Raw genomic sequence first — 16,825 nt, forward strand, 5'->3', positions numbered from 1 at the left:
TAAACGGCAGCTATCCGCATTGCCATGACCGCCCTGGTCCTTGTGCCTTTCCCTTGCTCCTTTACCTCCCCGTCCTCCAAGGCCGGGCTGAAACCCGCCTTTCTGTGCAGACACACTTGGCTACTCTGAACATGTGTTGGAAGGTCTTAAAGAAAAACCTTTCCAATCTGTTACAAACCAATGCCACTTGTAAACTATAATGAAAATGTAAATATAAAATAATAATAAAATGATTTTCTATAATAAAGTAAAATAGAAAAAAGACAAAGGCAATATAAAATACGAGGCTCTGGGAGGCCAAGGCAGGCGAATTGCTTGAGGTCAAGAGTTTCAGACCAGCCTGAGCAAGAGCAAGACCCTGTCTCTGCTAAAATATATATATATATAAATATATATAATATAAAATAGATATAAAATATATAAAAATATATAATTTATATATAAAACATATAAATATATATATATAAATTAGCCAGGCATGTAGTCCCAGCTACTCTGGAGGCTGAGGCAGGAAGGTCGCTTGCACTCAGGAGTTTGAGGTTGCCGTAAGCTATGATGATGCCACTGCACCTAACTGGGGTGACAGAGTGAGACCCTGTCTCGAGAAAAAAAAAGAGAGAGAAAAGAAAAAGGCTCAAATTTTTAGTCTTAGAATCAACAGACCACATTACTCTGCCAATCTGCCTTAAAAGTTTCTAAATGCTTCCTCTCCAACCAGGCCCTGCTGTTGCCGGGCACATATATCAAACCTCAAGTGGACCAGCACCTGACCACGGTTTGAGGAGCTCTGGTCCCACGAGTCGACAGCCACATTCTCTCAGATACCATTGGCTTTTTACTGCCTGTGGTGGCCGTGCGTGCCCAAGCACATGTTACGGTTAGGAGGGTAACAAGCAGTCTTCGGCCTCGTTATGTGTCATTCTCAGGGCTGGCACTGAGCATGGAGATGGGCTGGTTGGTGAGGAAATGTAGGAGGCAGCAGAGAGATTAGAAGGAGGCCAAGAACAGAAGCCCACCTGTGCGGACAGTGGCAACGTCCCACCCGCAGGTCTGATCTGGATGCTCCGGGCATTATTTTTGGAGACAATCCTCACTTTGCTTATTGAGTCACGAGGACCTTGCAGTATTAGTATGTTACGCTCTGTTTATGCTTGACAGGTGTAAAAAGGTTTTAATGATAGCATTCCTCATCTTTAAAAAAAATTTAACCCAGATTCTTTGTTTTGTAAGCAAAAGGAAATTAATGTTTCTTAGCAAAAGGAAATGATACATACTTTGTCCAGGGTCGACAGATGCCATGTTTCTGATCGTTAAATGTCCCAAAGCAACAATCTTTACAACCTTGCATAAAAATGACAGCAATAATAAACAGGATGCATTTTCATCATTTCTTAACTTTTCCTGTGATGAACATTACAGTGAAGTCATTAACTTGATACAACCCACACAAATTGTTCAAGAATTCTTGAAACAAAGCCCTAAGATCACTAGTTTTATTCTAATTGTACATAGAGTACAGTATATATCTAAAATGTGTGAAGAGGCATATAGTTCTGGAAATTAACAAATGTTCTGATTTCATATTACTTCCATTTGTGGAAAAATAATGGAAATATCATTTTCTTAATTTTAAAGTATTAATTAAAATATGGTATTAATATATACATGATTCACTGGCTCATCACTTGTTACTTTAAGGTTCTATAAATCTATTAATATTGTTTATATTCAAAGGCTCAAAACCTAAGCTAATGACATATGTCTACATAATAAACACTGCACTGGATGGAAGAGGAGCAAACCTACCCTCTTTTGTTAATTCTTGACCTTGTTTACAATCCTGCTCGCACTTGGTGCATGCTGCCCCCAAGCAGTGGAACCCCGAAATGCAGTCACACTCTGCATCGCTGAAGTTGGAGCATGGCTTCTTGATCCTGAAAAAACCTACAAAGTGCCCCCAACATTTTATCATACTTGACCTCCAAATCCAGGGAGCAAATTTATGTTCTGCAATAAAAATCATGCTCGTTCTACTTACGTTCCTCGTGACTTTAGGGTACACAGTTTGCTTTTAAATCTCCATTAAGACATTTTTACATTTTGCTGATTAAAAACATCTCTCTCATCAAATGAATGTTTCCTCTAATATTTAAAAAGCACCGATCCACAAATAATTGCTATGGTAGTAAATTATCTTACTGGACCTGCCCAATTGGCAGAGGAGTCAGCATCTTTGACACTTGAGATTTTCAAGATCAATCAGTAAATAGGGAGTAAAAGCTTATCTTCGCCAAAATCTTCTGGATGGAGAAAACATCTTTTAAATCATACCTTTACATTGCCTGCATATGACACAGGTCCTTTGTCCACCCATGCTGGAGAAACTATTTGGACGACAGGGAATGCAAGTCTTGTTTTCCCCACAGTAAGTACCTAAGAAAGGCAGATAATAGCTGTACATGCTTGACAATGGACAACTGTCACCCAAAGCACTATGAAGTTTGCAGGAAAATTAGAGTACAAAACAATGATTTGTTTTCTAGACACCACAGTGACAGACATTATTTTGACGGACTTCTAAAATTTTTACATTGGTAAGACTGTCTTTTGCATAATTGCAGAACTAGAAATAAGAAAATAAGGATGTTATAATAAATAAATCAACAGAAAGAAATTACTTTCCTTTGTCTATCAAATAAAGTAGAACGATTCTCTTGATTGATCCAGGAGATCATAGACTGGATCCAGGGGGAGATCAATGTCCTTCACTGCTACACTAAAATTTAACGTAGTGTCTGACTGTCCCCCTGTTAAGTCCTCTGCCACCTGCTAACTCCCTGCTGTGCCCCCAGTCTTGGCACAGAGCCTCACAGGCAAACTGACATTTACCGGGCTCCTGCCACGTGCCATGCACTGTTCTAAGCCCATCCTATGATCCTTCTAGCCACCCTGTGAGATGGGCTCTCCTATTATCCCCAGATGGTAGTTGAGGCACAAGAGGTTAAATGACTTAACGGTGTCCACACAGCTCATCTGTAGCATCCAGTGAATATTTGTAGATGAATGAATAAGAGATTCATTCATTGACGAACTCAACCATGGTTTCAACACAACAGGTCAGATACACATGTTAATTGCATACTTACCAGCCGGACAGTTACTACAGAAATCCTGCATTGATCTCGTCCTTTCGAAATTCAGGGCCAACAGGACAGCTGCCACCATGCTGTAATAGCCATTTCCCATGGTGAAATCTTGCATAGATATGCTACTAGGAAAGGTTCCAAAAGAACTTTAATCAAGTCAGCCAGTCCCACAAATGTCACTCTGCAAAAGATAATTTCCAAGGAAGGGTGGTTTCTCCTTCCGGAACTGTCTGCATGTCAAGCATCACCTACACAATTCCACAAGACCATAACTCGGGAACAATTAATGATGGAATATTATGGAAAAGTAGCAAATTCATAGGAACTTCTATGACAAGACAAGTTTGACTAATCACACAGCTTTGTGCAGGTTTACCAAAGTCTAAGAGTGCATTTTCCAACATGTTCTGCCAAAATGCAGAAATAACAACAACAAGAACTTTTGGGGACTTTCATAGGTACTTTGCAGATTTCAATGATGCCAATTGTTTGTTGCCCCTGAAATAGAGTCCTGTGGAGAGAACCTGTCAGTGTCATCAGACAGTTCAGTGCAAGGAGGTGGTATCTCACCATTTCTACTCCTCCTTTCACTAAGCACCTAACACTAACATGTTGGAAGATCTCTCTCCTCAATTCATTATCGCGTTATCTTAAACACAGACATATAGTTGCACACTTTAAGACCTGAAGCTTGTATAGTAAGAAAACTAAGGAGTCAAAATATCTTTTCAGGTCAGGTTCTTGATCTTTATTTAACAAGCTATTGAAGAGAAGTCATTACAAATTAGAAGAGAAAAATGTCCAGACAAGAAAGGTTCCATCCTCATGTCCCCAATCCCCCCACCCACTGCCCCAAATGGACCAACCTTGCAATCTCAGGCGCAGCACACTTCCCACTCCTCGGTCTCCCCAGGGTCTGTGCCCGAGGGCTCACAGCAGGTCAAGCCCAGGAGGCCGGGGTGACTCAGCCGGGGGCGGGGCCTCGTGGGAAATCCCCACCACAGCTCTGTGACTGGCTCCTTTCACATTTGCTGGCCCCAAAATCCCATTGAGTACCTGTCCCCTGCTTGACGATGGCACTTCAAACCGTTTCTTGGAAGCAGCTTTCTACGGTTAGGACATTCCTCAGACGACTTTGCGAAAGGGATTTCGTGCGTCCTTAAAATACTGTGTCTGGGATTTGAGGGATGAAACTAACTTTTAAATAAAGATCAGCACTTTTGCCACACGTTGCCCCCTAACTGCATAATGATGGCGAAGCTGTAGCTATGATTTCTGGAGCGCAGCTGATGTACCAGAAACCAGAGACACACTTTAGTGATCGTGATCCTCGAAGGAACCCTAGAAGTTGGTCTCGCCACTGTCACTATTGGAGCAGCACTATGCAAATGAGCAAACTGGGGCTGTGCACCCAGCCAGATACCCAGCGGGCCACGGAGCCCGGTGGCACCCAGGACCCGCCCGGCTCCTGCCACTGTGGGAGAGACTGGAGAAGGAGGGAGAAGTGGAGGCAAAGCGTTCACAGGGCGGGTGGCACTGTGGGGTAAAGCTGAGAACTAGGAGCGATTTTTAGAAAGCCATGATTTCAGTTATTTAGGGGGAAAAAAAAAGAAAAAGAGGAAGTGGAGGAGGAAGAAGACAAGGAGGAGGGTGGGAGAAGGAGGAAGAAAAGAACAGGATGAGGAGGGAAGGAGGAAGAGGAGAAGGAAGAATGAGGAGGAGGAGGAGGAAGAAGGAGGAAGAGAAGGAGGAGGAGGAGAGAGAGGAGGAAGGAGAAGGTCACTCCAGAGACTCTAAGAAGAACCTGTCCAGCGTTGAGTGGCCAGAGACCCTCAGGAAAACCACCAGGGAAACGTAGGCAGGGGGAAGGGATATCAAGAGTAGTTTTTACTAAAATAGATGGGTTTTCCATTATTAGCCAAACAGAAAAGAACGACTTTTCCTCCAGAAAAATGGAGGCTTGGTTTCCAACTGGGGGATGAAGGAAGACAAGGGAGCTGATACTTACGAAAGACCTACCACGCGCCAAGCGCTTTCCATGTGTGCCCGACTCCGGTCGCGGCGACTGGCTCTTTCGATTAGCGTGATGTTCAAGGTGTACTCATGCTGTAGTGTGTAGTGGTACTTCATTCTTTGTCGTGGCTGAATTATATTGCATTGTATGCTATACCAAACTCTGTACATCCATTCAGCAGCAGACAGACATTGAGGTTGTTTCCAATTTGGGGCAATTATGAATAACGCTGCTGGGAGCATTCATGCACAGATTTTTGTGTGGACATAGGTTTTCAGTTCTCTTAGGTGTATACCTAGCAGTGAAATGGCTGCATCATGTGGCAATCTTGTGTCACTTTTTGAGGAGCTGCCAGACTGTTTTCCACGGCAGCTGCACCATTTTATTAATACACTCCCACCGGCAGCCAGTGAGGGTTTCAATTTCTCCCCATCCTTGCTAACACTTGTAATTTTTCCATTAAAAAAATTATACTCATGCTCGTAGGTGTTAAGTGGTGTCTCACTGTGATTTTGATTTGCGACCTCAATGTTGCCATGAGCCCATGCGTGGCTGTCAGAGTGACTGCGATCGAACCCAGGCTCTGCCATTCATGGTTGTGTCACTTTGGGCAAATGTCTCAACCTCCCTCTCAGTTCTTTTCAACCTCATCGTACAGGTAGAGAAACACCATACATCATCCTCAGTTAGTGAGGATTAAATGAAACAATGAACATGAAGTTCTCGGCTCAGTGCTTGGCCCATAGTGCTCAGCAAGTAGTAACTGCTATTCTCAGACTTGCTGGTTTGAAGTGTTCCTTCCCCGCCTCCCACACTGATCACCAGGAAAGCAGCCACAGTGCAAGTCACAACAGAAAAGGGGAGAAATGCACGAGCTGCCTACAAAATTCATTTCCAAATTCTGAGAGTCATTTGAGAGTCACTTTACCTGTGATATTTTGGGATCTCCTCCTCCTGCTTTAGCAGGATTGGCTGGATGTGAAAGTGCCATGCATACGAACTAGACGGGGCACCTCCTGACACCATCGAAGTCACCATCTAACCAGGTGACCACGTCATTTACATGTGGTCCTCCGTGTCTGACATTGCAGCGTGACATTTAACTGGACTGTATTTTCATCTAACTACGTGTTACTCACTAGTCTACGTTTTGGACATTCTAAACGTAGGCAGAGAAACTACTCCCCTGAAATGACATATTTAGTTTCCCAGCACAGTCATTAGCTCACTGTCTCAAGCTTTTATGCCAGTAACATAAAAGTCTCTCATGAGCTGAAAGATTCTCAACATTAGTTCTGCCAGCCTACAGTTAAATTATTCTACTGAAGGCTATACTCTATTTAGGTATTTAGAGAATTCATGTTATTATATTTTTGTGTTATAAAATCATCATAGTAAGCTAAGGCAAATTATACAGTTGACCAGATATATATACTATGTGAGCTAGCAAAAGGTGTAACACTCTTTTAGTATGATTTTCATTTGTTTTAAAATATTTACCACACTACTTTATCCATTTTAGCTCTCTAATGTTTCAAATGCAACAAAAAATTTCTCTTCTATAAAATTTTCCCAAACCAAATCAGAAATGACTCTAGAAAAACATTGGGACTTTAATAGTATTATTAATATTTATTGCATTATATTCTAAACATCTTATTCTAAGCCAAGGAATAGATTTTATTCTGACTGACTACAGGTCTAATATTGGATATCTCAAGTGAGGGTACTTTGAGGCCAAATAGCATAAAGGCTCAACTACTCCAAACAAGATAAAGAAGTTATTTGGAAAGACAAACAGCCCTAAAAATAAGCTTCCTGGCCAGGCATGTTGGCTCAAGACTGTCATCCCAGCCCTTTGGGAGGCTGAGGCAAGAGGATTGCTTGAGGCCAGGAGTGTGAGACCAGTCCAGGCAACATAGCCAGACACTGTCTCCAAAACAAATAAAAAAGTAAGCTTCCTATAAAATATGCTCTTAAAGGCAATCTAATCCATGGAATATTCATTATTTGTACTTGTCACCCCCCTGAAAGATAAAGTCTTTCAAGATTCAGTGTCCCCTCCCCCTACCCGAGCACCCATTGGTCAAGGTAGCAGTCACTCACTGATAGGCATACGTGGTGCTTGTAATGCCAGTGGGAATTCTGAGGTTTGAGAAGGAGTAAATTAAAAAGAAGTTGGAAAAAGAAGAATGAGTAGGAAATCAGAGGAAGAAGGTAGAGTAGGGAGAGAGAAGGAAGTACATATTGTTAGGAAAGGTAGAATGTTTACAGTCATCAAATTTGCTCAATTTTCCTGCCTGTTCGGCCCTGTCTCTATGTGGTATCCACTTACACATCAACGACTCATACATATTTATCTCCAACTTCAGAGCCTCCCCCTGCGTCACCCCCGTGCAGTATCCAGGACAAGAGTATGGCCCACGTACCATATGTCCAAATATTTAGAAGTTGTGCATCAAGCTAAAGACGCTAAGTAAAATATGTTTTAGCTGGTGTGGGACCCCACAAATCACAAATACACACACACACACACAACTAACACGCAGGCGCATCTGTGTCTGGGGACCTGGTGTATGATGCTGGTACAGGGGACGCGTGACTGTAAACCTTGGCTCCTTCAGGACTCACAGTGTCAGGCTCTTGTAAACGCTCCTCCACATCTGTGTCCTTGAAACTGCCTGTCCCGAGCTGAGCTGCGAGGGCTACAGGCTTATGCTGCTGCTCCCAAGGAGGGGAGGGAGGGTGTGAGCCCTGGGGGTATCAGGGCAGGGACAAGGCAAGTCAATTTGTCAAATCTCTCTCAGATACCAAGGGTGTAACAGGGTCTTACATAATCTGTTATTATGCAAGAGTATTACAGAAAGCATAGTTTCCCAGAAATACCAAGAACCCACCTTTTCCATCGTATTTATGTTCCAGTTTATGATTCTCGGGGGTCCTTGTAAATTAGCATGGAATTCACAAGAGTTGCACACAAAGTCTGAGGAACCCTTTGTAATATTAAACAATTTATATTCCTCTTGATATGCATATATGTGACATGTAATATAAGAACTGCAAGATTGATTCTTTCCTAGAATCACCTAGAAGAGGACATTGAACCCCAGAATTGCAAACAATTTTAATTCTTATAAAAATATTTAATACAATTTAAACTTCAAAAAACAAAAAATCTTAGATATGTAATTTTTAATATTTGATATTTATCCATAATTTATATTTTAATTCTAATAATTTAAAAACTTTTAGAAAAATAACTTTTTTAGAAATTAACATGAAAAATAATTTTAAAAATTTTACATAGATGCACATTTTACATTAAATACATACAAATTCAGCATACTTTGGGTGTGGGAATGGGAAGAAATCTTCATCCTTCAAGACATTTCTGTCAAAACACAAATTATGTGAAATCCTCTTTTATAACAAATGAAATGAAAGGAAGAAAAATAAATTTTATGGAGCAAATATACAATCATTTGTGAATTATGAGTGTCTTTATTTACCGCCCATTCAAACATTGCCAGGCTATCAAAGAACAGCTACACATCTGCAATGATAAACTTAGTCATCTTTGAAATTTTGTCGATTTGTCACATAAAAATGATAATTTTTTATTTCATTTTGAAGGCCTATCTGTTAAAGCAGGAAAATAGAACATATTCTTCTTTAGCTTGACTTTCCACTTTTAAATATTTAGACATGTGTGGGCTCCATTCCTACACATTCTCCAGGCCACAAAAGTGTTGAGAGGCACATAGTAGGTATTCAATAAACCTTTATTGAATGAATGAATGTATGCACGAGTTTGCCCACCCCTGTCCCGTCATCTGCCTACCTCTTCATGACCTCCCCTGCTTCCTCGGGAAATCATCCTAGAGTGTGCAACCCCCCCCAGCTGTGCAGTTTTCCTTTCTCAGGTCTTACATAAAATGCCTTTCTGACTGTGCCTGACATCGACTGAGGGCTTACTACACCCGAGACACTGCTCTACGTGTGTACACAAGTCCCCTCAATTATACCTTACAACACCTTGTCCCTGTTTCACAGGAAACTAGGGCACAGAGAAGCCGGGTGGCTTCCCTAGCGTCCCCTGGCTGATGAGGAGCCGAGAAAGGGTTTGAATTCGGCTCTCTGGCTCCAGAGTCTGTCCTCTCAACCAGGACTCTTAAACCTGTCTGTGCCAAGACACACAACTATGGGCCCGGTGCTTGCGGACCCTTCTCAAATTAGTATTCTTCAATTCCTAAAACATAATACAAATGATTACATTGGAAACTAATTGCACTGAAATATACCTATCAAATATTTAAAAAAAAAACAATTTGTGATGTGGTCATATATGGACTTCTTCATAACACACACCTGTCATAATTTCAAATGAATCGTGAATGTGAATGGTATTTGGGATATCTGTAAGAACTGTAATGTGAAATGAATTAACTTTGATTTCTATCAGTGCAAAGCCGCGGGTACTGTTCCTTCAGCTATGCTCTGTTGATTTTTATATTCAAAATGGAAGGAAATGCTAGATATCCGTTAAACGTTAGTGATGATATAGACAAATTTTCCCATCTAACTTCATGGACTCTCTGAATTTTATCTGTGCCCTCTTAGGCATCTGGGGACCCCAGTGTCACAGCCCTGCACAAAGACTCTTCATTGTCATTCATGCACTTAAGCAGTTGTAGCTCTGGGAACTTGCTCTTACTCCAAGAAGAGATATTTTCACTTTATTTCTTCAGATCCTATCACTAGCTTCACTAGCTTAAGGCATGAACTCTACACCATTTCTACCCCTCACTGTCCTCATCACGATGGCACGTTTATGATGTGTCACTTCCTGTAGTCCACTGCTCTGATCCCTTCATCACTGAATTTAAACAGATTATGGTTATTGATGAATACATGCTTTCTAATACTTAATAGCTAATAATTATGGGTGGCTTCCTGCATTGTAGATGCTATACTGTAGCTAACACTTTATTTTATTTAGCCTCCTATCAACTCTATGAGGTAAGAACTGTTGTTACTATTCTAATGTTAAAGAAACAGAAGCTGAGAGAGTTGAGTAATTGAGCCAGGACTAATGGCAACATTTGAATGTTGACTCTAGGCCAATGTTCTAGCTTTACCTAGGTAAATTCATTTAATGGTGATATAACCTTTGGAAGTACAGAGGTTCTGTTACCCTGTTACAAATATGGGGAACCTGAGGCATGAGGGATAATTCATTTGTTCAGGGTAAATTAGTTAGCATGAGGCATACCTGGGCTTAAACCCAGACAGGCTGGCGTCAGAGACAACACACTTTCCCACCATGCCATACTGCTACATTTAAGAAAAAAAGAGGCCAGGGAGGGAACCCAGGTCTCATTCCAAAGCTACCTTAACATTTGGCCAACCCGTCTGACTAAGCCAGGAAGGAGCTACTCGTAATGGTTCATTCCTGTGAATGAATAAAAACGTGTTGACTCAGCAACCACGAGTGAGATTGTTGATTCACTGGTTTGAGAGCTGAGTTGGAAACCACATCAGAGCTTATCTACGTGAATGACTACCACGAAACTGATGGTCAATTTAAACTTTGAGAAATGTGATGAAGAGCAGAATTGGGTAATCTCACAGTCTCCCTTTTCGGAGGGACCCTAGAATAACTGGAAAAAAAAGTACATAATCAAAAATGATTAAGTAAACACGTGCTTTGTATTTTTAAACTCAAGCAGGTGGACCTCAATTTTAAATTCTGATGGAGAGAGAGAGAGTTGCCATATGCCACTAAGGGGCTGCAAGAGACAACTGTGATCAAAGCATATCACCCCAAAGCAAGGTAACCCTGAAGTATCATGACTTTGTGCTGAGGGCCAGCTTCTGGCTGTGGGTACAGGCTCTCCATCCCCAGCATTCATCTTAGTGCGAGAGAAGGAAAGTATTATTAAAATAAATAAAGTTATCTCAACTTTTATCAACAAACATTCAAGTATTCTTTCCTCCAAATAAAATGACAACATTAGGATGGGATTTTGTTTCCTTCTGAACTTTTTAATGGTGATCAGGATTATCTACCAGATAATTCCACTCACAAGTCATTCTAGTTCTTCCTCCACAGACTCTGTCTCCTGTTCTTCTAGATTTCTATTATAATGGGAGATCACTACATAAACCATTGGTTTTCATGAAGTTTTTTTGTTGTTGTTAAATGTTACCGCACTACATAAGAATTCCAATGTACCTATAAGGTGTAAACACTTTTACATGTTCTGTTACACTCAACCTCAAGTAATTTCCAAGTTTCATTATTTCTATCATTATTGTCTATCCCTTATCAATTCAATGACTTTATTGAAAGTCTAATGCACATCTGTACATCATCTGAACCCTGTTAAAAGCTATTTTGCATCCTACCACTCTCCTCTGGCCTGACTTCCTTGCTGTTCTTTCATATGCCAAACACATTCCTGACTCAGGCCCTTTACTTTGTTGTTTCCCCATCTAAAATGCTCTTCCTCAAAAAATAAAATACACGTCCTCCTGCTATTTATATGACTTGCTTATCTTATTCAGGTTTCCTTCTCAGAAGAAAAAAGCAAGCATCCCTTGACCACTTTCTAAAAGAGAACACCCCATGAACATTAATTCTCCATCTCCTCGCACTTCTTTACTTTCCTTCACAGCACATATTACCATCTGGCACAATCATTAATTTGTGCATTTGTTTATCACCTGTATCTTCCCACTGAACATAAGCTCCACAAGACAGACATAGTTTGTTCACTGTTGTATCCCTGACACCCTGAGCAGTGCTGAGAGCACATGACAAAAGCTCAGTAAATACTTCCGGAAGGAGTTTTGCTGTCTTGTGAGGCATACATGGATAAGACACCATCCCAACAGCTTTCCCGGCCTTAAGAGGAAGGAGGAAATTACATAAATAACTAAGACAAGGCTGCGCAGCCTTATAGATTCTATAATAGAAAGGCAAAATGCTGTGGGAATACAGAAAGTTTCCTGGAGGGATTGGCAGTGTAAGTGGGTTTTGCAGGATGGATAATATTAATACACTGAAAGGCTGATTAGAAGCAGAGGGCATTCCAAGACGAGGGGACTGCTTATGCCAAAGCATGAGGAAGCAAAGCCCAGGGTATATTCTAGGAAGAGAGGAGCTGAGTTATGGAGTAGTAAGAGGTAAGAATATGGAAGATGAGGAAGAAATCTGTGAACCACATGTTCAGGATTTGCAATTTTAATCTACTACATAGAGGTCACTCCCCAAGTCAGCAGATCCACAGAACTACAGACATGCAAAAGGACACCAAAATCTGGTTGTCACCCTGGGTGTAACCGCTGCTTAACAATCTCCAGAGCAGGTGGACGTCAAGATAAGGAAGGGAACTCCAGGATATAGTACAGAGCAGGGGCAAGGATTCAGCCAGGAAAGTTTTGCTAGATTCAAATGAGTACTGCTGGGTGGAATATGGATAACTTTGCCCATTGATAGAAATGTTGGCCTGGCTCCTGGCTCCAGGAATCTGAGAACGTGGAAGAAGAATTAAAGAACCACAATAGAAAAAAATAATAAGGGACTCAACGTTTCAATTCCCTTGAGCTTGGTGTTTTACATGAGATCTCACTAGGTCCTCACCAACCTCTGGGCAGGCATTATCATCCACATTTTACAAATAAAAAGTACTTTAAAAGCTTTTTGGTAACCCATGATTGAAACTCTAAATAATCGAATCTTACTCTCACTTCTAGAAGTAAGACGCTACGTAGGGCACGGCAGTAAGCCTTTTCCGCAAACCACCAGAGAGAAACAAAAACAAAGACCCTTGCCCAAGCCACAAGCCTTGCTTCCCTACTGGGCTTTGTAGATTGTCCAATGCGCCACCAACGAGGTGCTAAATACATCAATTCGGAGACTGGATTCTATTCAAGACACCAAAGAGTCCCGGGACTGGGAACAAGTTAAATGTCGCTGTTCTTTGGTGAGCCCATTCGCTGCGGTCATCAGGACGAACCTGGTCCAGCAGGTGCCTAAGGCGTTGATCTCCCCCCTTGCACTCAGCAGGCAGCCCCGCCAACCACCCCCGCGGAAGTCGACGGGGTAGCTGAGACACAGAGATTCCAGGACGGCGGGGACACACTCGTGACGCTCAGAAGGAAGTGACCTTTCGGGCCCAGGCCGGGGCCGGCAGCAGCTCACCTGCCGGGGGCCACGCACAGGCGGCTGGGAACGCACGCACGCCACACTCCTCGCGCCCCGCCCACTGCAGGCCGGCTCGGCCAATCCCGGGCGTCGCAGGGACTGCGAGCCCCGGCCGGCGGAAGTGGCCCTTACGTCACTGCGGGTCAGCCGACCCATTTCCGGCGCCCGGCACGCCGTGGGAGTTGTGCTTGGTGGCCCCCGCTGGGGGGCTTTTCACACCGGTGGGAGCAGAGGCGAAGCCGTTCCCGGGGCCCCTCACAGACCTCGGTGTCAGAATTTCCCCCTCGCGCCAGCGCTGCCTCAAATGTCAGGGCTCGCCCACTCTCCTCCGTTCTCGCCAGCCTAACCTTTTGGGGGCTCGGGAGGGGAAATTCGCCGTTTCTCCTGGACCTCCCTAGAGCGAGCCCTGAACCTAGCCTTTACTGGATGTTGAAAAATACATTTTAGTGTCCCAAAGGCCTTTCTTATGCCCAATAACTGCAGTTTAAATTTCTCCTCTTCCGTGAAGCTGGAAAGGTGAAAATAATAACCTATCCACTGCACATGACATTTTACATTTCACTATTTTTCCTCTGGTGAAATGACTTCGATATGAGGAATATGTTTAAAATAGGGATAAGAAATACTATTGGCAACAATAGTGTTATACAAATATAAACTATTAATCTATAGCGATAATCAAAGAAAGCTGTCAAATAACATGAGGTGAAGTCAGGATAATGCTTGGTCAGCAAGTAGTTATTGAGCACTTGCTGTATGCCAGGAACTATAATAGATGCTAGGGATTCAGCAGTGACCAAGACCAAGGTCACCTCGTGGAGTTCACAGGACTAGGGAGTAGACAAGACAGTAAGTAAACAAAAAACAAGAAAATGCTAAGATGAGAAGGGCTATCAGTGAAATAAAAGGATATCAGAGAATGATTTGTTAGAGTGTTTACTTAGTAAGATGATATGCCAAAGGTAAGAGCTACCTATGGAAAAATAATAAGGAATCTGGAAGTAGTTTCTTTGCTATTGTGATTAGGATAACTGGGGTGGGGGTGGGGGGTCGTGTTTCAGAACCAGGCTCAGAATGGGTGGCTATTGCTAACATTGCGAAGGCCATTTCTCCATTATTGGCTTGTGAGCTCCACAAGTCAGAACAATATATCCTCATTAAATGTTGCAACTGCTCTAAGAAACCAAGTTCCTTGAAAACAGGCAAGAGTTTTTAGTTTGTATTTCTCAAAATACATGAAGACTTCACCAAATGTAGAGTTTAAGAGGGAGTAGATTATAAAGGCCGGGCGCGGTGGCTCACGCTTGTAATCCTAGCACTCTGGGAGGCCCAGGCGGGCACATTGCTGGAAGTCAGGAGCTAGAAAACAGCCTAACCAAAAGCAAGACCCCATCTCTACTATAAATAGAAAGAAATTAATTGGCCAACTAATATATGTAGAAAAAATTAGCCGGGCATGGTGGCGCATGTCTGTAGTCCCTGTAGCTACTTGGGAGGCTGAGGCACAAAGATTGCTTGAGCCCAGGAGTTTGAGGTTGCTGTGAGCTAGGCTGACGCCATGGCACTCACTCTAGCCTGGGCAACAAAGTGAGACTCTGTCTCAAAAAAAAAAAAACAAAAAAGAGGTAACCCTGTAAGATGATATGGGGTTATTCTGCCAGGAAATTGGGGACTGAATGAGAAAGTGTCTTCACTGCCAGTACTATTGCAATATTTTTTGGTAAATGGTTTAATTTTTTGGCTTTGTTCTATAAAATATGTGTGAACTGTAAAAAGAGTGTCATAAATGTTACTGACTTATTATTAAGTAATACTGACAGAGTATACATGGTGGGTAGAGTGTGAAATTTGGCATTAGAATATCTGAATTTGACCAAGACTGCGGGACCTTTTACAGTCATTTCACCCTTCTGGACCTCAATGTTCACATCTGCGGAATGAAAATGATGATAATACGTGCTAGGAAGTCAATATATAATGTCTAAAGCCAATAAACAAGAAAGAAAATATTAGCATACTGCTTAAAAATACTGATATAATTACCAGAAGAAATAATTTAAAGAATTGACAATATTTGCTTCTGAAGAACAGGGCTGAATAGGAAGGACTGAGTCAGGGCTGCTGCTGCATCAGTTAGCTACTGTTATGTAGCAAAACCTGACTGCCCCCGTCTGCCATTTGCTGTGGTGATTGCTTCAGGTTGTTAGTTGTGCAGGTTGGCTGGGGCAGCTCTGTCCCACATGTACTCATTCTGAAACCCAGGTGGAGGGGACAACAGTACTTCTCTGGGTGAATGTTCTTCCTATGACAATTCAAAAGCACAAGAGAGCGGGCCTAAATCATCAGGTCAGTACTTTTTAAGGCTTTGATCAGTCATCTGTTAACATTCCACTGGCTCAATCAAGGCAAAACCCAAAATCAAGGGACAGGAAGTACACTCCACTCATGCTGGTGGAAGGTGAAAGACTATTTTTGAAAAATAATCCAATCTACCATAAGTGATATTTGAGTTTTAAAGAAACAATATGCAATGTATTAGTTGGATAAAAATTAATATCCATTTCAGAGCTTGATGGTAATGCAGGTATCTCAGGAGTGTGAACCCTGGTTCATTCTCTCTCTCTCTCTCTCTCTCACTGTTGATCTATCTATTTTGCCATTTTTAGTCTCTCATAGCTGTCCCATGCTGTAGGCCACCAGCACAGCTGTCTCCTTTTAAAAGTTTACTGCAGGAACTGGAGCAAAACAGCATGCCTTCTTTTGGTTTTCATTCCATCCATCTACCTAAATCCCTCCGTGGCTCTGCAAGTACACATCTGACCACTTGCCTCCTCTGTCATTCCTATTTGCCACACTCCTACAAAGCTGAAAGGGGGTGGCTTTTGTTTGCTTCCTTTGCAAATAGCCAGAGGTGAAGTCATTTTAGAACTCATAAAAGTTTCTTCTTAAAATATCAAATAATTAAAGGCATTTATTTCAAACTTTTGCACAAGTGCAGAATGTTGCATAAATGACTCTTTGCAATTTTAAAAAATAAATACAAAACACTCTCACCACCATTTAGTGCCTTGTAAACTAACAAAGAAAAATGTTATTTCTTGAAAATAAATGTGATTTTAATATCTAAATTGAAACCTTGTGGGGGGAGGGGGAAAGGGCATTTATTGAAACCTTAAAATTTGTACCCCCATAATATTCCAAAATAAAATAAAACACTGATTTATTTAAAATATAGTTTGATTTCATGCATTTCTGCTGAGAATGCTAAGTGGCTCAACTTATATGGAGTTGTTCAAATGTATTTCCCACTTCTGGGAATTTCCCCTCTGGTTATACTTGCACAAGTAGGACATATGTATAAGGTTATTCAGTGCAGTGCTCTCTATAGAAAATGATCGGAAATAACTTGTATTATCAGTGGGGCACCAGGAATTAAATTACGAAACATGTCCAGGG

General features: G+C 41.8%; 1 protein-coding gene across 2 annotated transcripts in view; it reads right to left on the reverse strand.

Moving 5' to 3' along the window:
- TNFRSF9 (TNF receptor superfamily member 9) overlaps nt 1–4,086 on the reverse strand; it is an 18,859-nt gene extending 14,773 nt beyond the window's left edge. The window contains exons 1-5 of one of the 2 annotated variants that reach the window (XM_012791506.3): nt 4,013–4,086; nt 3,147–3,327; nt 2,332–2,433; nt 1,807–1,944; nt 1,275–1,341 (exon numbers count right to left, since the gene is read on the reverse strand). In XM_012791506.3, the coding sequence (XP_012646960.2) occupies nt 1,275–1,341; nt 1,807–1,944; nt 2,332–2,433; nt 3,147–3,261 (422 nt within the window). In that variant the 5' untranslated portion in view covers nt 3,262–3,327; nt 4,013–4,086. The remainder of the gene's footprint in view (nt 1–1,274; nt 1,342–1,806; nt 1,945–2,331; nt 2,434–3,146; nt 3,328–4,012) is intronic. The other variant, XM_075993713.1, reaches the window with a different exon arrangement.
- Nucleotides 4,087–16,825: the final 12,739 nt, after the last annotated feature.

The sequence above is a fragment of the Microcebus murinus genome, chromosome 2, assembly GCF_040939455.1.
Source record: "Microcebus murinus isolate Inina chromosome 2, M.murinus_Inina_mat1.0, whole genome shotgun sequence".
NCBI classification, from domain to species: Eukaryota; Metazoa; Chordata; class Mammalia; order Primates; family Cheirogaleidae; genus Microcebus; species Microcebus murinus.